The sequence below is a fragment of the Vulpes lagopus genome, chromosome 4, assembly GCF_018345385.1.
Source record: "Vulpes lagopus strain Blue_001 chromosome 4, ASM1834538v1, whole genome shotgun sequence".
Lineage (NCBI taxonomy): Eukaryota > Metazoa > Chordata > Mammalia > Carnivora > Canidae > Vulpes > Vulpes lagopus.
In genome coordinates, this window is record NC_054827.1 from 33,813,790 (window position 1) to 33,839,912 (window position 26,123).

General features: G+C 35.7%; 1 protein-coding gene and 2 pseudogenes across 1 annotated transcript in view; 1 reads left to right on the forward strand and 2 right to left on the reverse strand.

Annotated features, from left to right (window-relative positions):
• The window catches only part of ADAM18 (ADAM metallopeptidase domain 18), a 271,792-nt gene that overhangs the window by 31,611 nt on the left and 214,058 nt on the right, over positions 1-26,123 (reverse strand). Inside the window, exon 34 of the mRNA XM_041751041.1 lies at positions 13,105-13,185. Coding sequence (XP_041606975.1) covers positions 13,105-13,185 — 81 coding nt within the window. The remainder of the gene's footprint in view (positions 1-13,104; positions 13,186-26,123) is intronic.
• On the reverse strand, positions 733-1,150 carry LOC121489413 (annotated as a pseudogene).
• LOC121489414 lies at positions 1,151-2,146 on the forward strand (annotated as a pseudogene).

Here is a 26,123-nt window from a genome sequence, read left to right on the forward strand (position 1 = left end):
TACAAATAGAAAAGTAACCACTTTTTGGAAGGTAGTAAGTACAGAGATGTGAATCCCAGGAAATATATCAGAATATAAACTGAGAAAGGGAGGGAGCTTGCTTAAGGAGGTTGCTGGAAAGTATTATAAACAGCAGAGTGCAAAAACAGAATTTTTAGAAGTCTGCTACAGTTGGGAATGGCCCTGGCTTAAAGGATTCATTTAACAAACAGATTAAAATACACACAGAATCTAGTTTATTGTTTTGTTCTATTTTACTTGTTATTCATTTTTTTCTTATTTTGTATTGTTTCTGTTTTCTTCAGATTTGTTTTGTTTGTATTTTTCTGGTATTGTTATTTTGGTCTTCTCTCTCTCTTTCATCTATTCTTTTCTAGACAGAATGACAAGACAGAGAAACTCACCCCAAAAGAAAGAGCAAGAGGCAATCCTCACTGCCAGGTATTTAACCAATATGGATATAAGTAAGATATCAGAACTAGAATTCAAAACATGACTATAAAGATACTAGCTGGGATTGAAAAAAGCATAGATGACAGTAGAGAATCCCTTACCATATAAGTAAAAGAACTAAAATCTTATCAAGCCAAAATTATTTTTTTTTTTTTGGAAAAGGTCAACAAAGAAATTTATTGCAGGACACACAGACAGTAAATGGAATGGAAATGCCTACATATCATTTTTGAGAATCCTCCATGATCTGAATTTAAAAATCACTACAAGATTCCATCCTCATGATGCTTTCTTTTGTTTCTTCTTTTCATTTTCGTCTTTTTCTTTTTCAATTTCAGCAACATATTTTTCAATTTCTTCAGGATTTAAAATCTTGAGGGATTGATCTCGCTTCATAACAGCCAGTTCAATATTTTTGCCACCAGACTGAACCACTTACTTCCAGGAGGGCCTTGATAACCAGCTTAACGGTCAGGTCCTCAGTCTCAATGGCTTCATCAGTATAATTCTTCTCCAGAAATTCACGCACTGACTTGGCACCCCGACCTATGGCATTGGCCTTCCAGGCATGGTATGTCCCCGAGGGGTCAGTCTGATAGAGTCTGGGCGTGCCATCAAAGTCGAAACCCACAATAAGGGCAGAGATGCCAAACGGCCTACGCCCATTGCTCTGTGTATAGCTCTGCTCCAGCCAGCCATGCCCCCCGCCCTCGCTCTCCGCCGCAGCTTCAGCACCTCGGCCCAGCACATGCTAAAGCAGCTGTGCTTGGGGCTTCCGGAGGAATTGGGCAGCCCCTTGCGCTGCTTCTCAAGAACAGCCCCTTAGGGAGCTGCCTGACCCTCCACGATATTGCTCATACACCGGAGTGGCCGCAGATCTGAGCCACATCGAGACCAGAGCAACCGTGAAAGGCCACCTCGGACCTGAGCAGCTGCCGGATGGCCTCAAAGGCTGCGATGCGGTGGTTATTCCAGCCGGAGTCGCAAGAAAACCAGGCGTGACACGGGATGACCTGTTCAACACCAACGCCTCAACTGTGGCCACCCTGACTGCTGCCTGCGCCCAGCATTGCCCCGAGGCCATGATCTGCGTCATTTCAAATCCGGTCAAATCCACCATCCCAATTGCAACGGAGGTTTTCAAGAAACACGGAGCTTATGACCCCAATAAAATCTTCGGGGTCACGACCCTGGACATTGTCAGGGCCAACACTTTCATTGCAGAACTAAAGGGTTTGGATCCCACGCGAGTCAATGTTCCTGTCATTGGCTGTCATGCCGGGAAGACCATCATCCCCCTGATCTCTCAGTGCACTCCAAGGTGGACCTTCCCCAGGACCAGATGACAGCAGTCACTGGGTGGATTCAGGAGTCCGGCACGGAGGTGGTGAAGGCCAAAGCTGGAGCAGGCGCTGCCACCCTGTCCATGGCATATGCTGGAGCCCGGTTTGTCTTCTCCCTTGTGGATGCAATGAATGGGAAAGAAGGAGATGTCGAATGTTCCTTTGTTAAATCCCAGGAAGCAGACTGTGCCTATTTCTCCACACCGTTACTGCTGGGGGAAAAGGACATCGAGAAGAATCCAGGCATTGGCAAGATCTCCCATTTTGAAGAGAAGATGATAGCAGAAGCCATCCCGGAGCTGAAGGCCTCCATCAAAAAGGGAGAGGAGTTTGTGAAGAACATGAAATGAGAGGGCAGCCAGCTAGCAGTCCGTTTCCCTAACTTATGAAGGCATCATGTCCCTGCAAAGCCATCTCCTGCCCTCATGTTTCTGTTGCGTTAACTACGGGTGTCATGTTAATGTCACTGCCCCTTCCAATCGCAGGTCCATCGATGTGTGCATCAATAAAAGCAGGCTTCCATTTTCTTTAATATATATTATTTTATATATAATATATGTTTATAATATATATAATATATATATTTTAAAGAAAATGGAAGCCTGCTTTTATTGATAATATATTTATAAAATTTTTTTTTTTTAAATTTTTATTTATTTATGATAGTCACAGAGAGAGAGAGAGAGAGAGGCAGAGACACAGGCAGAGGGAGAAGCGGGCTCCATGCACCGGGAGCCCGATGTGGGATTCGATCCAGGGTCTCCAGGATCGCGCCCTGGGCCAAAGGCAGGCGCCAAACCGCTGCGCCACCCAGGGATCCCTGATAATATATTTATAATATATATAAAATATATATAGTTATAATATATAGTTATATTTATTTATTATATATTTATAATATTTATTTATAATATATATAATATATATATATTTTACAGAGAATACTGAAATACAATAAAAAATGGAGGCTCTAACTGCTGGGATAAATGAGGCAGAAGAGAAAGTCAGTGACAAAATGATGGAAAATAAGGAAGCTGAAAAAAGAGAAAAAAACACTATTGGATCAAAGAGGGAGACTTGAAGAAATCAACAATACCATAAAGCAAAATAATATTTGAATAATAGGGGTCTCAGAAGAGGAAGAGAGAGACAGAAGGGTAGAAGGTGTATTTGAACAAATTAGAGCTAAGAACTTCCCTAATCTCATGAAGGAAGCAGGCACTCAAGTCCACAAGGCACAGAGAAGGCCCCCCCCCCCCGCCCTTAAAATCAATAAAAATAGGTCAACACCCTAACATATAATAGCGAAGCTCACAAATTTCAGAGATAAAGAGAAAATTCTGAAAGCAGCTCAGGAAAAGAGGTCCTTAACCTCCAAAGGCAGGAACTAAGGCTGGCAGCAAACATGTCTACAGAAACATGACAGGCCAGACAGGACTGACATGACATATTCAATGTGCTAAATGGAGAAAATATGCGGCCAAGAATACTTTATCCAGTAAGGCTGTCATTCAGTATAGAAGGAGAGATAAAGAGTTTCCAGGGCAAACAAAATTAAAGGAATTTATGAACATTAAACCAGCCCTGCAGGACATATTAAAGCAGATCCTTTGAGCAAAAAGGGAGCCCAAAAGGAACAAAGACCAGAAAGGAATAAAACTACAGAAACAGTGACTTTACAAGTAATACAATAGCAATAAATTCATATCTTTCAATAAGTACTCTGAATGTAAATGGGCTAAATGCTCCAATCAAAAGACACAAAGTATCAGATTAGGTTAAAAAAAATAAGACCCATTGATAAGCTGTCTATAAGAGACTCATTGTAGACCCAAAGACACCTTCAGATTTAAAGTTAAGGTATGGAGAATTGTTTATCATGCTGATGGACATCAAAACTAATCTGGAGTAGGAATCCTTATATCAGACAAACTAGATTTTAAACCAAAGATTATACGAGATGAAGAAGAATACTATATTATAATTAAATATAATTAAATTAATTATTTAATTATAATTAAAATTAAGGAAACAAACTGATAATAACACAATAATAGTAGGGGACTTTATCACCTTACTCACAGCAATGGGCAGATCATCTAAGAAGATCAAAAAGGCTTTGAATGGCACACTGTACCAGATGAACTTGACAGATACATTCAAGCATTTCATCTAAAGCAACAGAAAACACATTCTTCTTGAGTGCACGTGGAACTTCCTCCAGAATAGATCACATACTAGGTCACAACTCACATCTCAACTGATATCAAAAGTTTGGATTCCATGCATATTTTCTGACCATGCTGCTTTAAAACTTGAACTCAATCACAAGACAAAATTTGGCAGGAACACAAATACATGGAAGTTAAAGACAATCCTGCTAAAGAATGAATGGATTAACATGAAAATTACAGAAGAATTTCGAAAAACAAATAAAACAAATGAAAATGAAAACTTGACATTTCAGAACCTTTGGGATGCAGGAAAGGTGCTCTTAAGAGGGAAATATATAGCAATATAGGCCTTTCTTAAAAACCAAGAAAGGCCTCAAATATGCAACTTAAACTTACCCCTCAAGAAGATGGAAAAAGAACACCTAATAAAGTCTAAGTCCAGCGGGAGAAGAGAAACAATGAAGATTAGAGAAGAAATCCATGATATAAAAATCAGAGGAACAACAGAAAAGATAGAAGAAACTAGAAGCTAGTTATTTGAAAGAATTTATAAGCTCAATAAACCCCTAGCTAACCTTATTAAAAAGAAAGGAAAAAGTCTCAATTAAATACAATCATGAATGAAAGAGGAGAGATCACAATAAACATCAAAGAAATACAAACAACAATACGATGTTATTATAAGCAATTATTTACCAACAAAATAGGCAATCTGAAAGAAATGGATGCATTCATATAAGCTACCAAAAATAAAACAAAAATAGAAAATCTGAACATACTGATAACCAGCAAAGAAATTGAAGGCAGTAATTAAAAATCTCCCAACAAAACACATCCAGGGCAAGAGGGTCTCCCAGTGGAATTCTACAAAATGTTTTAAAAAGAAATAATACCTATTCTCCTTAAACCTTTTCAAAAAATAGAAATGGAAGGAAATTTTCCAAACTCATTCTATGAGGCCATAATTACCTTGTTCCCAAAACCAGAGAAAGACCTCACCAAAAAGAATTACACACCAACACTCTGATGAACATGGGTGCCAAATTCTCACCAAGTTACTAGCTAATAGGACCCAACAGTATATTACAAGGAGCATTCACCATGACCAAGTGGGATTTCTTCCTGGGATGCAAGGGTGATTCAACATCCACAAATCAATCAATTGATATGTCACATTAATAAAATAAAGGAACAGAAACATATGACCCTCTTAAGAGATGCAGTAAAAGCTTTTGACAAAGTACAACATCCTTTCTTGATAAAAACTCTTCATTATGTAGGAACATATCTCAATATCGTAAAAGCCATATACAAAAAACCCACTCAAATATTATCCTCAATAATAAGATTGGAAACCTAACAGGGATGGTCCACTCTCAATCACTACTGTTCAACTTAGTACTGGAAGACCTATTCTAATCTCAGCAATCATAGAAAAAAAAAGAAATAAAAGATATCAAAATTGGCAAAGACAATTTAAGCTTTCACCCTTTGCAGACAACATGATACTCTATACAGAAAACCCAAAAGATTCCACCTCCAAATTGCTTGAATTCATACAGGAATTCACTAAAGTGGCAGAGTATAAAAGCAGTGCACAGAGGTCACTTGCATTTCTATACACTAACAATGAGAGAGAAAAAAGAGAAATCAGGAATGAATCCCATTTACAATTGCACTAAAAACCATAAGATACCTAGAAATAAAACTAACCCAAGAGGTAAAAAATATATACTCTGAAAACTACAGAACCCTTATGAAATAAATTGAGAAAGACACAAAGAAATGGAAAATTTTCAATGCTCGTGGATCAGAAGAACAAATATTGTTAAAATGTCTGTGTTACCCAAAGCAATCTACATATAATCTACATATAATTATTACATATAATATAATTGCAAATTCAATGCAATACCTATCAAAATATCATTGACATTTTTCACAGAGCTGGAAAAAGTAATTCTAAAATTTGTATGGAACCAGAGAAGACTGTGAATAGCCAGAGGAATATTGAAAAAGAAAACCAAAGCTGTTGACATCACAATTTTGGACTTCAAGCTATATTACAAAGTTGTGATCATCAAGACAGTATGGTCTGGCACACAGACACATAGATCAATGGAATGGAATAAAGAACCCATAAATGGACCCTTAGCATTATGGTCAACTGATCTTCAACAAATCAGGAAAGAATATCCAAAGGATAAAAGACAGTCTCTTCAACAAACGGTATTGTGGAAATTGGACAATTACATGCAGAAGAATAAAATTGGACCATTTCCTTACACCATACACAAAAATAAACTCAAAATGAATTAAAGACCTAAATGTGAGACAGGAAACTATCAACATTTTAGAGAAGAACACAGGCATCAACCTCCTTGATCTTCGTTGCAGCAACTTCTTGGTAGAAAAGCTTCAAAGGCAAGGGAAACAAAAGCAAAAATGAACTATTGGGACATCATTAAGATAAAAAGCTTTTGTGCAGCTAAGGAAACAGTTGACAAAACTAAAAGACAATCTACAAAATGGGACAGGATATTTGTTAATGTCTTATCAGATAAAGATCTGTATCCATAATCTATAAAGAACTTATCAAACTCATCACCCAAAAAACCCCAAAATAGTCCAGACAAGAAATGGCAGAAGACAGGAGCAGATATTTCACCAAAGAAGACATAATAGTGGCCAACAGACACATGATAAATACTCAATAGCACCCAGCACCAAAGAAATACAAATCAAAACCACAATAAGATACCACCTCACACCTGTCAGAATAACTAAAATGAACAACTCAGGAATCAGCAGATATGGGTGAGGATACAGAGAAAGGGGAACCCTCTTACACTGATAGTAGGAATGCAAACTGGTATAACCACTCTGGAAAACAGTATAGAGGTTCCTCAAAAAGTTAAAAATAGAGCTACCCTATGACCCAGAAATTGCACTACTGGTATTTATCCATAGGATACAAACCTGATTCAAAGGTGCCCATGCACGCACCCAAATGTTTCTAGCAGCAATGACTTAATTGCCAAAAATATTGAAAGAGCCAAGATGTTCATCTCTCTATATATACAATATCATATTATATATTATTATATAATAAAATATATATATATAATTTATATTTTATATATTTATAAAAATCATATATTTATTATAAAATATATATTTATTTATTATAAAATATAATATAGTCATATATATTTATAATATATTAATAATATAATCACTGCATGTAATTACATAATATAATCAATAATAATTATTACATATGATGTAATTATAATATTAATTATTGATAATATATACTGTTAATTATATTATATTAACAATATAATATATAATAATATTATATTAATATTAAGAATATATGATCATTATAGATTATATATATTTATATATATACCCCTACAATGGAATATTACTCAGCCATCAGAAAGAATGAAATCTTTCCATTTGCAAAGACATGAAGGAACTAGATGGTATTATGCTGGCAAAATAAGAGAATGACAAATACCGTATGATTTCACTCATGTATTAAAAAACAAAACAGATTAACATAGGTTAAGGGAAGAAAAGATAAGGTAAAATCATAGATAGAGACAAACCATAAGGGGCTCCTAATTATAGGAAGCAAACTAAGGGTTACTGGAGGGGAATTGGGTGAGGTGATGGGGTAACTGGGAAATAGGCATTAAAGAGGGCGCTTGATGTAATGAGCACTGGGTGTTATATGGAACTGATGAATCACTAAAGTCTATGCCTGAAACTAATAATACACTATATGTTAACTAAATAAAAATAAAATTAAAGTAATATCTTAAAAATTCTATGTATCTAAATTGATAACCTAGGTGAAGTGAACTAATTCTTTGAAAGACACAATTTGTAAAAGCTCACACAAGAAGAAATAGTCTGAATAGGTCCATATCTGTTAAATAAATTAAGTCAATAACTAATAACCTTCCAAAACAGAAAGCACATAGCTCAGATGTATTCTCTTGTGAATTTGATCAAATATTTAAGAAAGCAATTATGTCAATTCTTTACAACCTCATCCAGAAAATAGAGGCAGAAGGAACAATTCCAAGCTCATTGTGAGGTTGTTGGCATTATCCTAATGTCAAAACCAGAGAAAGACATTACAAGAAAGGAGAACTATAGACCAATATCTCATAAGCATATTGCAAAAAGCATAAAAAATGTTAGCAAATCAAATTAATTAATTTATGAAAGAATAATATAACAGAATAAAATGTATTTTATTCCTTGTATCATTTTAAGTATGATTTGTATGATTTGAAGATCAATTAATGTAATCTATCACATTTATAGGCTAATGAGGAGAAAAGGGAACCATTGTTGGTGAGGATGTAAATTGGACCAACCATTGTGGAAAATAGGATGGCTCTTCCTCAAAAAAGTTAAAAATAGAAATACCATATGATTCAGTACTTCCAATTCTGGGTATTTATCCAAAGAAACCAAATCACTAACTTGAACAGATGTTTATGGCAGCACTTTTTAAATAATAGTAAAGATACATAAATAATCTAAGAGTCTATCTATGAATGAATGGATAAATAAGTTGTGATATGTCTACACACACATACAATGGGGTATTATTTAGCATAAAGACAATGAAATCTTGTCACTTGTGGCAACATGGATGGACCTTGAGGGCATTATGCTAAGTAAAATAAGTCAGACAGGGAAAGTCTATTACCATATGATTCCTTCTATAAGTAGAATTTTTTTTAAAAAAATGTATATAAATTCAGAGAACATATTGGTAGGTGCCACAGGTGAAGGGTGAGGTATGGTGGGTGAGTGAGTGCAGGTTGTCAAAGGTAAAAGCTTCCAGTTATAAAATGAATAAATCATAAGGATGTAATATAAATATGGTGAATATAGTTAATAATATGATACTGAATATTTGAAAGTTGCCAAGACAGTAGATCTTAAAACTTCTTAGCACAAGAAAAGAATTGTAACTATGTATGATGATGGATATTAACTAGAATTATTGTGGCGATCACTTTGCAATACATACAAATATTAAATAATTATAATATTCTATATCTTGAACCAATTTGCTGTTATGTGTCAATTATGCTTCAATTAAAAAAGGCAGAGAACAATTGAAGCCAAGATTACATTAGCGAATCGAGAGAAACCTAGAGAAAAAATAAATAAAAGAATAAAAGAAAATAGACAAGGGAGAAAGGAAAAAAGAACAAATGGAAAGAAGGGAGTAAGCAAGCCATGAGATTCAGAGAAAAAGATAAATTATTTTGCAAGCTTTCACTTGTGTTGGTGGTAAAAGGTCACAGATGAGAGGCTCCAACATAAATAATATTTATTTCATAAATAAATGAAGAAAATTGTGGAGAAGTGGAAAAAAGGAATGTGAGAAGTGTTCCCTGGGTTTATGAATACATTCTCTTTGTTGCTTTCCAGGAAGTAAGTGTTTTTATTATTTTCTTTAGACATGCTTATTTGAATATGATTCTCTATAAAGTTTGAACGTTTTAAAAAAATACAGATAAGAAATTGTTCTACTTTATTTAGAAATTCACAAATTATTATGGCCTACTCCATTAAAGGAACATAAAAAAAAAAAAAAAGTAGTGAGAAGCTAGAAGCTTTCCTGCTAAGATTGGGAAGAAGGCAAGGATGTTTACTCTTACTACTTTTTTTTCTTTTCAACATTATACTAGAAGTTCTAGCTAATGCAATAAGAACAGGAAATAAAAGATATAAAATTTGGAAAGAAAAACAATATTTTGTTCTCAGATGACATGATTATTTGTGTAAATAATCCCAAAGGATCAACAAAAGGGCTATAAGAACCAATAAGTGTTTATGCAAGATAGCATAATGAAAGGTTAATATATAAAAGTCAATTGCTATTTATATACAATAAACAATTAGAATTTGAAATTAAAAACAATACCATTACATTAACACCAAAAAAATAGTTATAAATTTACAAGACCTGTATTAGGAGAACTGCAAGGGTCTAATATCACAAACTCAAAGATCTATGTAAGTGGAGAGATATTCCATGTATGTGGATATGAAGATTCAATATTGCCAAGATGTTAGTTCTTTCCCATTTGATCTATACATTCAATACAATCACAATCAAAATTCCATTTGGTTATTTTGTGGATATGGACAAACTGACTTGGCAAACATGTTTATATGGAAAGGCAAAAGACCAAGAGTAGTCAACGTGATACTGAAGAACAAAAAAGGATCACTTTAACTACCTGATGTGTAAATTTATTTTAAAGCTACAATAATCAAAACAGTGTGGTATTGGCAAAGGAATAAACATATTGATGGTATGAAATAAAGAAACCAGAATTAAGCCCACATAAATATAGTCAACTGCTCTTTGATATGGGATGCCTGGGTGGCTCAGTGGTTCAGTGTCTGCCTTTGGCTCAGGGTGTGATCCCAGCGCCCCAGGATCAAGTCCTGCATCAGGCTTCCTGCATGGGCTTGCTTCTCCCTTTGCCTGTTTCTCTGCCTCTCTCTCTCTATCTCTCTCTGTGTCTCTCATAAATAAATAAATAAAATCTTTAAAAAAAACTAGTCTTTGATAATGGAGCAAAGGCAGGCAGTTCAATGGAGAAAGAATCATCTTTTTACAAATGGTAATGGAAATCCACATGAAAAGAAATTGTACTTATGCCTTTAATAAAAATTAGCTCAAAATGGATCATAGAACTAATTGTAAAATTATAAGACTGCTAAAAGATAACACTGAAGAAAATCTTTGTGGCCTTATGTTTGGGGATAACTTTTTATATACAACATCAAAAGCATATTGTAGAAAGAAAGACATGGAATTGAATATTGAAAACTTTTTCTTTAACAATGGGGACCAGATTCACGAATGTCCACCACTTATAGTCAATCAATAACTAAAATTTTCAGTATAATCTATTGTACTTTTCTTAACTTGATATATTTAGGTCATTAATTTTCATAGTAATAAAATCATAAATTGCTAGGAAGTCTAATTTAAAGAAAAGTATATACCTAAAAGAGTTAGATACTTATCTTTTCACAAAATTCTGTACATGGATATTTAAATGGTTATATTCATAACTGCAAAAATTTGGAAGCAACCAATATGTCTTTCACTGGTGAATAAATAAATAAACTGTGGCAAATACAGACATGAAGGAATTCTAAATGTATGTTACTAAGTAAAAGAATCCAATTTGAAAAAGCTACACACACAAAAAAAATGAAAAAGCTACACATTCTTAACCACATAGCATTCTGGAAAAGGCACAACTATGGAGACTGTAAAAAGATGAGTGTTTGCTGTAGGTTGGGGCTGGGGACGAGATGAAGAGGGGGAGCACAGAGGATTTTTTGGCCAGTGAAATTCTCTTATGGTATTATAATAATGAGTACATGTCATTTTCACAATAAGATTTCTAAACAACTATATCCTCATAAAATTGAACTAAAATTGAAAATTATAAAATTGCAAGTCAACTCTATTAACTGTAAAAATAGAATTACCTATCTGAGATGTCACTGGAAAGTAATCCTAGCTTCAATTAGATTTTACTTGACATTTTAATTTTATTTTTGAAATTCATAGCAGAGAGAAAATCTTAAAATAAACGCAAAATTTAATATTATTTACTTATTTATATATGCCATATTTCATAGTAAAATTTTTTATTAAAATAATCAAAAAATCTAAGTAAAATAAAAATGGAATCTAAATGGCTGTAGATGTCATCCCCCAGTGGAACCACAAAGCTATAAGTATGGGGCACCTGGGTGACTTAGTGGGTAAAGCATCTGCCTTTGGCTCAGGTCATGATCAGAGTCCGACATCTGGCTCCCTGCTCAGTGGGGAGTCTGCTCGTCTCTCTCTCTGCCTCTGCCTGTCTCATTGCTCATTCTCTTTCTTTCTCTCTCTCAAACAAATTAACTCTTTAAAAAATAAATAAATGGTGGTAGATGAAGAAAACAAATTTGTATCCAATTAAATAGTATCAATAATCTATAATCTGTAACTTTTTTTGAGATTTAATTAACATCATTAGTGCTGAAGACTTAAAACAGATAATTAAATAAAGGAAAGCAAAAGATCAGGCCAATAATTGTAACTATAGAAAGTAAAAAACAAAACATGAAAAATGTAGTTATCCTCTTTGTTGACAGTGTCTAGAAAATTAAAGACAATGCAAGAGGGATCTTATATATTCTAAGTCCAATCAATTCAAAAATTATAAAATTGAATACTGATAAATTTGGTAAATCTAGAATAATTTTTATAATGTTGACTACATCTTATACTGGTTTTCAATTAGGTAAAATAATTTTAAAGGGACCAAAACTATATATTTTAAGATGTACAAATTAAATATAAAAGTAACAGCAAATTTGTATTAACAGATTAAGATAGATTATCAGCTGGGAAGAAATAAAAAGTTTTTGAATAAGGATACATTTCCTATTAGAAACCTCTTCATAGGGATCCCTGGGTGGTGCAGCGGTTTAGCGGCTGCCTTTGGCCCAGAGCATAATCCTGGAGACCCGGGATCGAATCCCACGTCGGGCTCCCGGTGCATGGAGCCTGCTTCTCCCTCTGCCTATGTTTCTGCCCCATTCTCTCTCTCCTTCTGTGTGACTATCATTAATAAATAAAAAAAAATTAAAAAAAAGAAACCTCTTTATAGAAGCAATCAGAAAAGTAGCTAACATGTCAAAACGTTTCTTGAGTATACTTTCTATAAAATATTATATAGCCATAAATTTTAATTATTAAGAAAACTAAGGGGAACTAAATATGTTCATAATTACAAGCAAAACATACATTTGTTGTCATATGAAAAGAATATATGTTTTTCATTTAAACGTTATTAATTCGTAAGTTGTGGATGTTCACAATAAATTCAACATATATATATAAACAGTTTTTGAATTAGCTCCACTGATTTTCTTTATATTAATTAACTATTCCTAAGCAAGGTCAGTTTAAAAATAACTACATTCTTAGCTCTCCCAAATAAGATAAACTTTTACTTTGAATTACCCACAAAAACAACATTTAATTTAGAACTACAAAAAGAAAAGTTACTTACCCCATTTCCTCTGCATTTTGCAATAGCATTACAGTTGTATTCCATCAAATGAACTTTTCTGCAGGTTTTATTTATACAATACTACAGTAAAAAAAGATATTTCATAATCACTCACATTTGATGTAATATGAGAAAATTATTTATACACACATAAGAGATGCTCAAGTTGAGACATTTTATTCCATGTTACTCTGATTCTGGTACAAAGATTCTAGTATTCCAATACAAAATCTAAACAATAATCAACTGAAGAAAAATAACTGATGGTGTTTGCTTTGATATAGTTTATGTAATAATGTAATTAGAACTGAGAATTGAATTGAGAATCTCTATCAGAGGAATTTTCTATATTAATATTGTTTGAAACAATTGATTAGATTGATATTAATGATTTGTTCCCTCAAAAATTGGAACATAACTCATTATTTTGTTTGGGTTTCAAACATAAGTTAATATTTTGGATTATAAATTATCATGAATCTTGTTATAATATTGATAAGAATAATTAAATTGTCAAGAGAAATATTTTAACTTAATTTGTATCCATTGTAAAGCCCTTGTTATACCAAAATGGGTAATCCAGTCATAATTAGTCATTTGGATATGTAACTTTTGCCTCATTTACCTTGTTGTATTTTGTAAACTGGTCTCCTGGCTTATTTTCTTTTATTTTAAAAAGAAGTATAAGTTATAAGTAATACACTGAAAATATGAAGATATCAAATAAGAATAAAAATTAGCATTTTGCAATTATTCCCTGAAAATTGACGTACCCTCAATACATAAATAATGTTGCATATGCCAGCCTAAATTTGCCTTATCTTTTCAACATAATATTGGAAATTCTAGACAAGCAATTAAGTGATAAGAATGAATAAGAGATATACAAATTATAGAGAAAGAAGTTTGCAAATGACATAATGTTATGTATAGAAAACTCTAAAGGCTCCACACAATAAATAGCTTGTCAGAACTAATTGGCAAATTCAATAAAGTTGCAGGATGAAATATTAACATACAAAAATCAAATGCATTTCTTTATCCTAGCAATAAACATCATGAAAAAATTAAGAAAATAATTCCACTTATAACAGTATCAACTATTATTAACCAACTAAACTTAACCAAGCAGGTAAGTGATTTGTAAACTGACAACTATAAAGAAATGCTGAAAAAATTAAAAGCATAAAGATATACAAAAATAACCTATGTTCATGGACTTGTCTTATGCTCAAAGACATAATATGTTAAGATGCTAACACTACCCCAAGCAATGTACAAATTCAATGTAGTCTCTGTCAAAATTCCAAAGATGCATTTTTCAGAAATAGAAAACCCATCTAAAATGGAATTTCAAGGGATTTTAAATAGCCAAAACAGCCTTGAAAAAGAATAAGGTGGGAGAACTCACACTTCTTGATATCAAAACTTTCTACAAAGCTACAGCAATGAAAACAGTGTTGATCTTGGCATAAATTCAGACATATTGATGAATGGAATACATTAAACAGCCAAGAAATAAATCCTTGCATATATAGTCAAATGCTTTTCAAGAAAGCTGCCAAGATCACTCAGTGGCAAAGGACAAACTTTTAAACAAATGATCCTGGAAAATTGGATATCCACATCCAAAGAATGAAATTAGATTCTTATCTTACACCATATACCAAAATTAACTAAAAAGAATTCAATACCTAAAGAGCTAAATGATAAAACTCTTTGAAGACATAGAAAAAAGCCTCATAACATTAATTTGGAAATGACTTTTTGGATATAATACCCCAATGACAGGGAACAAATCAGAAAAAAAGATATAATGAACTTCATTAAAATTAAAAGGATTTTTGTGTCCAGAGACTGAAAAAGCAATACACAGAACAGGAGAAAATATTAACAAATCATGATCTGGAAGGATTGGTATCCAAAATATATATAGGATTCCTTAAACTAAATAACAACAAAAAAAAAAACAATAACAAATTAGAAATGGGCAAAAGACATAAATAGACATTTCTCCAAAGAAGATATAGACAACAAGCTTGTGAAAAAACATTCTATACCTCACTAATTATTTAGAAAACAAAAATTAAAAGCACAACAAAATATCACTTCACATCTTTAGGATGGTTATTATCCAAATAAAAAATAAAACAAAGTGTTAGTGAAGAAGTAAACAAACTGGAATGCTTCTGGATTACTAGTGGGAATGTAAAATGGTGTAGCTACTGTGAAAAACAGAATGGGCATTCCTCAAAAAGATAAACATAGAATTAGAATATGATACAGCAAATCCGTGCTTAGGTATATGCCCAAAGAATTAAAAGACAAGTACTTGAAAAGATTTTATTACCCCAACTGCTGTTCATGGCAGCATTATTCACAATAGCCAAAAGGTACAAACAATCTAAATGTCCATTGATAGATAAGTCAATAAACAAAATGTGGTATATACAAATGATGGAATATTATTTAACCTTTGAAAAAAATGAAATTCTGGGTTTGGAAAGATAGCAAAGTTGGAGGATCCTGAGCCTACCCTGCCCCATAATTTCAATTAGATGCGGTCCATCCAAGTCAACAAACTGGAGAGTGATGGGAAGACTTAGAACAAACTCTACAACTGAACATAGAAAAGAAGCTGCAGCTGAATGATCAGGAAAAGAAAGGAACTCTCTTGAACTATTAGTGGTAAGCAAGCTGGTGCAGCCACTCTGGAAAGCAGTATGTAGGTTCCTCAAGATGTTAAAAATAGAGCTATCCTATGACCCAGAAATTGCACTACTGGGGATTTACCCCAAAGATACAATGTAGTTAAAAGGACAGGGCTCCTGCACTCCAATGTTTATAGCAGCAATGTCCACATTAACAAAACTGTGGGAGGAGCCATGATGTCCTTTGACAGCAGATGAATGGATAAAGAAGATGTGATATATATCTTATATATAAGATATTATATATAATATATATTAATATAATATGTTTAAAAATATATTAAAATATATTATATATTTATATATTATATATTAATATTTGTTAATAATGTATATTATATACATTATAAATTTTTATATTTTTATATTTTTATAATGTTTATTATATAAATTATTTTATTTATTTTTTTGTACTTCCAGGGATTGTTTATTGAGCATCATGAGTACATGACATTATACAAAATGAAGTGGATACAGTCTCGCCCAACTGGCATGCATTTCACAGTTAATGGTTAATGTCTGAAAGGTTAATAAGTTCTATTAGCACTTTCATAAATAGACTGACTTCTGAAAAACACTTTTAGTAACGTAAGTTTTTTTTAAAATACATATTGATCAGAGAAACAAACTAAACATTTATTACATGAATGATATTATGTAAGTTTATGGGTTCACCTCTCAATTTTCACAAGGCTTTGATCTCTTCACAGACCTGGTCCTGCCAGGTAGCAGCTATGCTTGCTTTTTCTGTATTTTATTTAGACAAGAGATGGGAATGAGGTGGGAGAGGGAGGAAGAGAGGTTCTTTGAGGCTGTCTCACCTGGAAGCTGGAAGCCTGGGCTCTGCTCAGTCACTGGAGGTCAAGGTCAAGTGGGTGTAGGGCAGAATGGAGAGGGAGGGTAGTAGACAGGGTGGGAGCCAGCTGTGGAAGAGGAAGGTGAGAAGAGGTAGAGGGTGTGTGTCCGTGGTTTTGGCACACACTAAAGAGTCCCTGGCCTCCCCATTTCCCATCTGCATCTCCCTTCTCCCCCCAGATCAATACACTAGTTGTTTCTTAAAAAAAAAAAAAAAAGAAAGAAAAAAAAAGAAGGATGATCATCAGAAAGGATGAATACGGAGGCGGGCAAGACCGCAGAAGAGTAGGATCCCCAAGTCACCTGTCCCCACTAAATTACCTAGATAACCTTCAAATCATCCTGAAAATCTACGAATTTGGCTTGAGATTTAGAGAGAACAACTGGAAAGCTACAGTGAGAAGAATTCACGCTTCTATCAAGGTAGGAAGACGGGGGAAAAAAGAAATAAAGAAACAAAAGGCATCCAAGGGGGAGGGGCCCTGCGAGGAGCCGGGCTAAAGCCGAGTAGAGTGCCCCCAGGACGAGAAAGCCCCGTCCCGGAGAAGCAGAGTTTCACCAATCTTCCCGGACAGAAAGGCGCGCTGGCAGGGAGTTGGAACAGGACCCCAGGAGGAGCGGGGATGCCCTCGGGCTCCCGGGGACACTAACAGGCACCTGCGCCCCGGGGAGGGCGCCACACCCGCCGCCGAGCTCCCTAAAGGGCTGCAGCGCACACGGCTGGACCCCGGAGCAGCTTGGAGGCGGCTCGGGCAGAGGCTCTGCAGAGGGGCTGCGGCCGGGAGAGGGATTTCAACAGCGCAGGCCCGGGAGCACAGGGCGCCAGGGACACAGCCCAGGATCCGGCCTGTGTCGGATCCCGGGCCCCCCGGGACAGGCAGAGGCCAGGAGGGCACAGGACAGCAAGGACACTCCTGCCGCCGGGCGGCCCCAAGCTGTGCGGATCAGCGGCCCGCCCCCAGAGCATCCAGGTCCCTGCAGACTGAGAGCTCTGTAGTTACTGCAGGAGCTGAATCCAGAGCTTCAGAGCTGGCCGCCGCCACTGTGGTTATTCCTCCTGGGGCCTCACAGGATAAACAACCCCCACTGAGCCTCACAGTGGCCTCACCAGATAAACAGGTTAAACATCTTTCACTGAGCCCTGCACCAGGCAGGGGACTGAGCAGGTCCCCCAAGTGCTAACACCTGAAAATCAGCACAGCAGGCTCTTCCCCCAGAAGACCAGCTAGACCAACAGAGGAAAAACAAATTATTGACCAAGCAACACTGGAAAGTTCCAGAGGAAGTCAAGGGATTTACAGTATACAGAATCAGAGGATGCTCCCCCTTGTTTTTTGATTTCTGTTTGTCCCCCCCTTTTTTCTTTTTTCTTTTCTTCTCTTTTTTTCCTCTTTTTTTCCCCTTTTTTTCTTTTTTTCTTCTTTCTCTTCTCTCTTTTCTCCTTTTCCCAATACAACGTGTTTTTGGCCACTCTGCCCTGAGCAAAATGACTAGAAGGAAAAACTCACCTTAAAAGAAACAATCAGAAACAGTCCTCTCTCCCACAGAATTACAAAATTTGGATTACAATTCAATGTCAGAAAGCCAATTCAGTATCACGATTATAAAGCTACTGGTGACTCTAGAAAAAAGCATAAAGGACTTAAAAGACTTCATGACTGCAGAATTTAGATCTAATCAGGCAGAAATTAAAAATCAATTAAATGAGATGGAATCCAAACTTAGAGGTCCTTATGACAAGGGTTAATGAGGTAGAAGAACGAGTGAGTGACATAGAAGACAAATTGATGGCAAAGAGGGAAACTGAGGAAAAAAGAGACAAACAAAAGATCATGAGGATAGATTAAGGGAAAAAAATGACAGCCTGAGGAAGAAAAATCTACGTTTAATTGGGGTTCTCGAAGGCGCCAAAGGGACAGAGGTCCAGAATATATATTTGAACAAATCATAGCTGAAAACTTTCCTAATCTGGGAATGGAAACAGGCATTCAGATCCAGGAAATAGAGAGATCCCCCCTAAAATCAATAAAAAGCGCTCAACACCTCGACATTTAATAGTGAAGCTTGCATATTCCAAAGATAAAGAGAAGACCCTTAAAGCAGCAACAGGCAAGAAATCTCTAATTTTTATGGGGAGAAATATTAGATTAACAGCAGACCTCTCCATAGAGACCTGGCAGGCCAGAAAGGGCTGGCAGGATATATTCAGGGTCCTAAATGAGAAGAACATGCAGCCAAGAATACTTTATCCAGCAAGGCTCTCATTCAAAATGGAGGGAGAGATAAAGAACTTCCAAGACAGGCGGGAACTGAAAGAATATGTGACCACCAAACCAGCTCTGCAAGAAATTTTAAGGGGGACTCTTAAAATTCCTCAAGAAGAAGTCCAATGGAACAATCCACAAAAACGGACTGAATAGGTATCATGATGACACTAAAGTCGTATCTTTCAATAGTAACTCTAAACGTGAATGGGCTTAATGACCCCATCAAAAGGCGCAGGGTTTCAGACTGGATAAAAAAGCAGGACCCATCTATTCTCTGTCTACAGGAGACTCATTTTAGACATAAGGACACCTACAGCTTGAAAATAAAAGGTTGGAGAACCATTTACCATTCAAATGGTCCTCAAAAGAAAGCAGGGGTAGCCATCCTTATATCAGATAAACTAAAATTTATCCCGAAGACTGTAGTGAGAGATGAAGAGGGACACTATATCATACTTAAAGGATCTATCCAACAAGAGGACTTAAAAATCATCAATGTATATGCCCCAAATGTGGGAGCTGCCAAATATATCAATCAATTAATAACCAAAGTTAAGACATACTTAGATAATAATACACTTATACTTGGTGACTTCAATCTAGCACTTTCTACATTCGATAGATCTTCTAAGCACAACATCTCCAAAGAAACGAGAGCTTTAAATGATACACTGGACCAGATAGATTTCACAGATATTTACAGAACTTTACATCCAAACACAACTGAATACACATTATTCTCAAGTGCACATGGAATTTTATCCAGAATAGACTACATATTAGGTCACAAATCAGGTCTGAACCGATACCAAAAGATTGGGATCATCCCCTGTATATCCTCAGACCATGATGCCTTGAAATTAGAACTAAATCACAAGAAGAAGTTTGGAAGGATTTCAAACACGTGGAGGGTAAGGACCACCCTGCTAAAAGATGAAAGGGTCAACCAGGAAATTAAGGAAGAATTAAAAAGATTCATGGAAACTAATGAGAATGAAGATACAACCATTCAAAATCTTTGGAATACAGCAAAAGCAGTCCTGAGGGGGGAAATACATCGCAATACAAGCATCCCTCCAAAAACTGGAAAGAACTCAAATACAAAAGCTAACCTTACACCTAAAGGAGCTAGAGAAAAAACAGCAAATAGATCCTACATCCAGCAAAGGAAGAGAGTTAATAAAGATTCGAGCAGAATTCAATGAAATCGAGAGCAGAAGAACTGTGGAACAGATCAACAAACCAGGAGTTGGTTCTTTGAAAGAATTAATAAGATAGATAAACCATTAGCCAGTCTTATTAAAAAGAAGAAAGAGAAGACTCAAATTAATAAAATCATGATTGAGAAAGGAGAGATCACTACCAACAACAAAGAAATACAAACGATTTTAAAAACATATTATGAGCAGCCATATGCCAATAAATTAGGCAATCTAGAAGAAATGGACACATTTCTGGAAAGCCACAAACTACCAAAACTGGAACTGGAAGAAATAGAAAACCTGAACAGGCCAATAACAAGGGAGGAAATTGAAGCAGTCATCAACAACTTCCCAAGACACAAAAGTCCAGGGCCAGATCGCGTCCCTGGGGAATTCTTTCAAACGTTAAAGAAGAAACCATACCTATTCTACTAAAGCTGTTCAGAAAGATAGAAAGAGATGGAGTACTTCCAAACTCATTCTATGAGGCCAGCATCACCTTTATTCCAAAACTAGACAAAGACCTCACCAAAATGGAGAATTATAGACCAATATCCCTGAAGAACATGGATGCAAAAATTCTCAACAAGATACTAGCCAATAGGATACAACAATACATTAAGATTACTCACCTTGACCAAGTAGGATTTATCCCTGGGATGCAAGGCTGGTTCAACACTCGTAAAACAATCAATGTGATTCATCATATCAGCAAGAGAAAAAATAAGATCCATATGATCCTTCAATAAATGCAGAGAAAGCATTTGACAAAATACAGCATCCATTCCTGATCATAACTCTTCAGAGTGTAGGGATAGAGGGAACATTCCTCGACATCTTAAAAGCCATCTATGAAAAGCCCACAGCAAATATCATTCTCAATGGGGAAGCACTGGGAGCCTATCCCCTAAGATCAGGAATAAGACAAGGGTGTCCATTCTCACCACTGCTATTCAACATAGTACTAGAAGTCCTAGCCTCAGCAATCAGACAACAACAACAAAAAGAAGCTATTCAAATTGGCAAAGGAGACAAACTCTCCCTCTTCGCCAATGACATGATACTCTACATAGAAAACACAAAAGCCTCCACCCCAAGATTGCTCGAACTCATACAGCAATTTGGCAGTGTGGCAGGATACAAAATCAATGCCCAGAAATCAATGGCATTTCTATACACTAACAATGAGACTGAAGAAAGAGAAATTAAGGAGTCAATCCCATTTACAATCATACCCAAAAGCATATAATATGTAGGAATAAACCTAACCAAAGAGGTAAAGGACCTATACCCTAAAAACTATAGAACACTTCTGAAAGAAATTGAGGAAGACACAAAGAGATGGAAAAATATTACATGCTCATGGATTGGCAGAATTAATATTGTGAAAATGTCAATGTTACCCAGGGCAATTTACACGTTTAATGCAATCCCTATCAAAATACCATGGACTTTCTTCAGAGAGTTGAAACAAATTATTTTAAGATTTGTGTGGAATCAGAAAAGACCCCGAATAGCCAGGGGAATTTTATTTTATTTATTTTTATTTTTTATTTTTTTTAAGCCAGGGGAATTTTAAAAAAGAAAACCATAGCTGGGGCATCACAATGCCAGATTTCAGGTTGTACTACAAAGCTGGGGTCATCAAGACTGTGTGGTACTGGCACAAAAACAGACACATAGATCAATGGAACAAAATAGAGAATTCAAAAGGGGACCCTCAACTTTATGGTCAACTAATATTCGACAAAGGAGGAAAGAGTATCCACTGGAAAAAAGACAGTCTCTTCAATAAACAGTGCTGGGAAAATTGGACATCCACATGCAGAAGAATGAGACTAGACCACTCTCTTGCACCATACACAAAGATAAACTCAAAATGGATGGAAGATCTTATTGTGAGACAAGATTCCATCAAAATCCTAGAGGAGAACACAGGCAACACCCTTTTTGAACTTGGCCACAGTAACTTCTTGCAAGATACATCCATGAAGGCAAGAGAAACCAAAAGCAAAAATGAACTATTGGGACTTCATCAAGATAAGAAGCTTTTGCACAGCAAAAGATACTGTCAACAAAACTCAAAGACAACCTACAGAATGGGAGAAGATATTTGCAAATAACGTATCAGATAAAGGGCTAGTTTCCAAGATCTATAAAGAACGTATTAAATTTAACAGCAAAGAAACAAACAATCCAATCATGAAATGGGCAAAAGACATGAACAGAAATCTCAGAGAGGAAGACATAGAGATGGCAAAGAAGCACATGAGGAAATGCTCCGCATCACTTGCCATCAGGGAAATACAAATCAAAACCACAATGAGATACCACCTCACACCAGTGAGAATGGGGAAAATTAACAAAGCAGGAAACCACATATGTTGGAGAGGATGCGGAGAACAGGGAACCCTCTTACACTGTTGGTGGGAATGTGAACTGGTACAGCCACTCTGGAAAACTGTGTGGAAGTTCCTCAAAGAGTTAAAAATAGACCTGCCCTACGACCCAGCAATTGCACTGTTGGGGATTTACCCCAAAGATTCAGATGCAATGAAACGTCGGGACACCTGCACCCCGATGTTTCTATCAGCAATGGCCACAATAGCCAAACTGTGGAAGGAGCCTCGGTGTCCATTGAAAGATGAATGGATAAAGATGTGGTATATGTATGCGATGGAACATTACTCAGCCATTAGAAATGACAAATACCCACCATTTGCTTCGACATGGATGGAACTGGAGGGTATTATGCTGAGTGAAATAAGTCAATCGGAGAAGGACAAACGTTATATGGTCTCTTTCATTCGGGGAATATAAAAATGAAAGTGAAAGGGAATAAAGGGGAAAGAAGAAAAAAATGAGTGGGAAATATCAGAGAGACAGAATATGAAAGACTTCTAACTCTGGGAAATGAACTAGGGGTGGTGGAAGGGAAGGTGGGCGCGGGGTGGGTGTGACTGGGTGATGGGCACTGAGGTGGGCACTTGACGGGATGAGCACTGGGTTTTATTCTATATGTTGGCAAATTGAACACCAATAAAAAAAATAAATTTGTAAGGAAAAGAAAAAGAAAGGATGAATCCTACCATTTACATCTACATGGGTGGAACTGGAGGGTATTACGCTGAGTGAAATAAGTCAATCAGAAAAATGCAATTATCATATGGTTTCCTCATATGTGGACTATAAGAAATAGTGAAAGGGACAGTAAGGGAAGAAGGGGAACTTAGTGGGGAAAAATTAGCTGTTGACTCTGGGAAACAAACAAAAGGTTATGGAAAGGGAGGTGTGTTGGGGAATGTGGTAACTGGGTGATGAGCATGAAGAAAGGCACATGATATGATGAGCACTGTGTGTTATACTATATGTTGGCAAATTGAATTTAAATTAAAAAATATTTTTAATGCAAATGGACTAAATGCTCCAATCAAAAATATAAGAATGTATAAAAGACAGAATGTATAAAAAACAACATCCATCTATATGCTGCCCATAAAAGACATGAAGTCAAACATAGATTGAAAATCAGAACATGGAAAGAAAGATGGAGTAGCATTATTTTTATAGAAAAAAAATAATTTTTTTAAGCAAATACTGTGACAAGAGAGAAAGAAGGACACTATGTAATAATAGAAGGGACAACCCAACAAGATATAACAATGAAAAATATTTATGTACCCAATGCAGTAGCACCCAAATACATAAAATAATTAATAGCAAACATAAAGGAACTAATTGGCTATAATACAATAATAATAGGGGACTTTCACACAGAACTTATATTGATGGATGGATGATGCAAACAAGGTAACAGTAGCTTTGAAAGACATACTGTGGGATGCCTGGGTGGCTCAGCGGTTGAGCATCTGCCTTCAGCCCAGGGCATGATCCTGGGGTCCCGGGGTCAAGTCCCACATTGGGCTTCCTGCAGGGCCCACTTCTCCCTCTGCCTGTGTCTCTGCCTGTCTCTCTCTGTGTCTCTCATGAATAAATAAATTTAATCTTAAAAAAAAGAAAGACATACTGCAGTAGTTTGATTTAACAGAGAAACTTAGAATATTCCACCCTAAAACAGCAGAGTACACACTGTATTCAACTGCACATGGAACATTCTCCAGAATAGATAACATTAGCTGACAAAACAAACTTCAGCAAATTCAAGAAGATCAAAGCCATACCATGCATGCATCCTTTCTGGCCACAAAGCTATGGAACTATAAGTCAACCAAAGAAAGAATCTGGAACCATTAAAGACCCTAAATAGGCAATGCAATCTTGAAAAGGAAATGCAAAGTTGGAGGTATCACAATTCCAGACTTCAAATTATATTACAAAGCTGCAGTCATCAGGACAATATGGTGACATATCCAATAAAGCATCAGTATCCAAAAGATATATAATATGATACAACTCAACAACAAAACCTGAAGTAATCGGATTAAAAATGGGCAGAAGACATAAACAGATATTTATCCAAAGAAGGCATACAGATGGCCAACAGACATATGAAAAGATGCTCAACATCAGTCATCAGCAGGGAAATACAAATCAAAACTACAATGAAATATCACCTCACACCTGTCAGAATGGCTAAAATCAACAACACAAGAAACAACAGGTGTTGGTGAGAATGTGGACAAAAAGGAAGACTCATACAATTCTTGTGGGAATGCAAACTGGTGTAGCTACTGTGGAAAACAATAGGGAGATTCCTTAGAAAGTTAAAAATAGAACCACCTTATGATCCAGCAATCACACTACTGGGTATGATGTTTACACAAAAAATACAAAGGTACAATTCAAGGGGATTCATGGATCCCTTATTTATAATAGTCATTATTTATAATAGTAAAGAAATGGAAGCAACTCAAGTTTCAAACAAGAGATGGATAAGGAAGATGTGTGTATTTATAATGAAATATTAAACCATAAAAAGGATTGAAATCTTACCATTTGCACTGATATGGATGAAACTAGATTGTATAATGCTAAATGAAATAAGTCAGAGAAATACAAACCATATGATTTTACTCATATGTACGTTAAGAAAAAAAAAGTAAAGGTGAAAAAATAAGAAAGAGACAATCAAGGAAGTCTTTTAAAAAAATTAAAAAGATTTATTCACGAGAGACAGGCTCCTTGCAGGTAGCCCAATGTGGGACTTGATCCCAGGATCCCAGGATCACACCCTGAGCCATAGGCAGACACTCAACCACTGAGCCACCCAGATGTCCTGAAACAGTCTTAATTATAGAGAACAAACTGATGGTTACCAGAGGAGAGGAGGTTGGGGGGATGGTTGAAATAAGTGATGGTGACTAAGGTGTGTTCACTTATGATTAGCACAGTGTGTTGTTTGATAGTGTTGAATCACTATATTGTACACATGAAACTAATATGACACTATATGTCAACTAACTGAAATTCAAATAAAACTTAAGGGCATCTGGGTGGCTCAGTGTTTGAGCATCTGCCTTTGGTTCAGGTTGTGATCCCAGGGTCCTGGGATCAAGTCCCATATCAGGCTCCATGCAGGGAGCCTGCTTCTCTCTGCTGGTGACTCTACTTCTTTCTCCATGTCTCTTGTGAATAAATCATTAAAATCTTGTGCAAAAAATTCAACTTAAAAGAGAGGGGAAAATAAGAGAATGAAATTATTTTAGATGCTACAACATGCATGAACCTTAAAAACAAGATGCTAGGTGAAATAAGGCAGTCACAAAAGAACAAATGTTGTATGATTTCACTTATATGAGACACATGGAGTAGTTGAATTTTTAGAGATAGAAAGTATAGTAGTGGATACTAGTGGAAAAGAGTAATGGGGAAGTATTGTTTAATGTGCACAAGGTTTCAATTTAAGATGATGAAAAATTTCTAGGGAAGGATAATGATGGTGGTTGCACAGCAATGTAAATGTATTTAATGTCACTGGAGTGTACACTTGTAGACCATTAAATTGTACATTTTGCTATGAATAT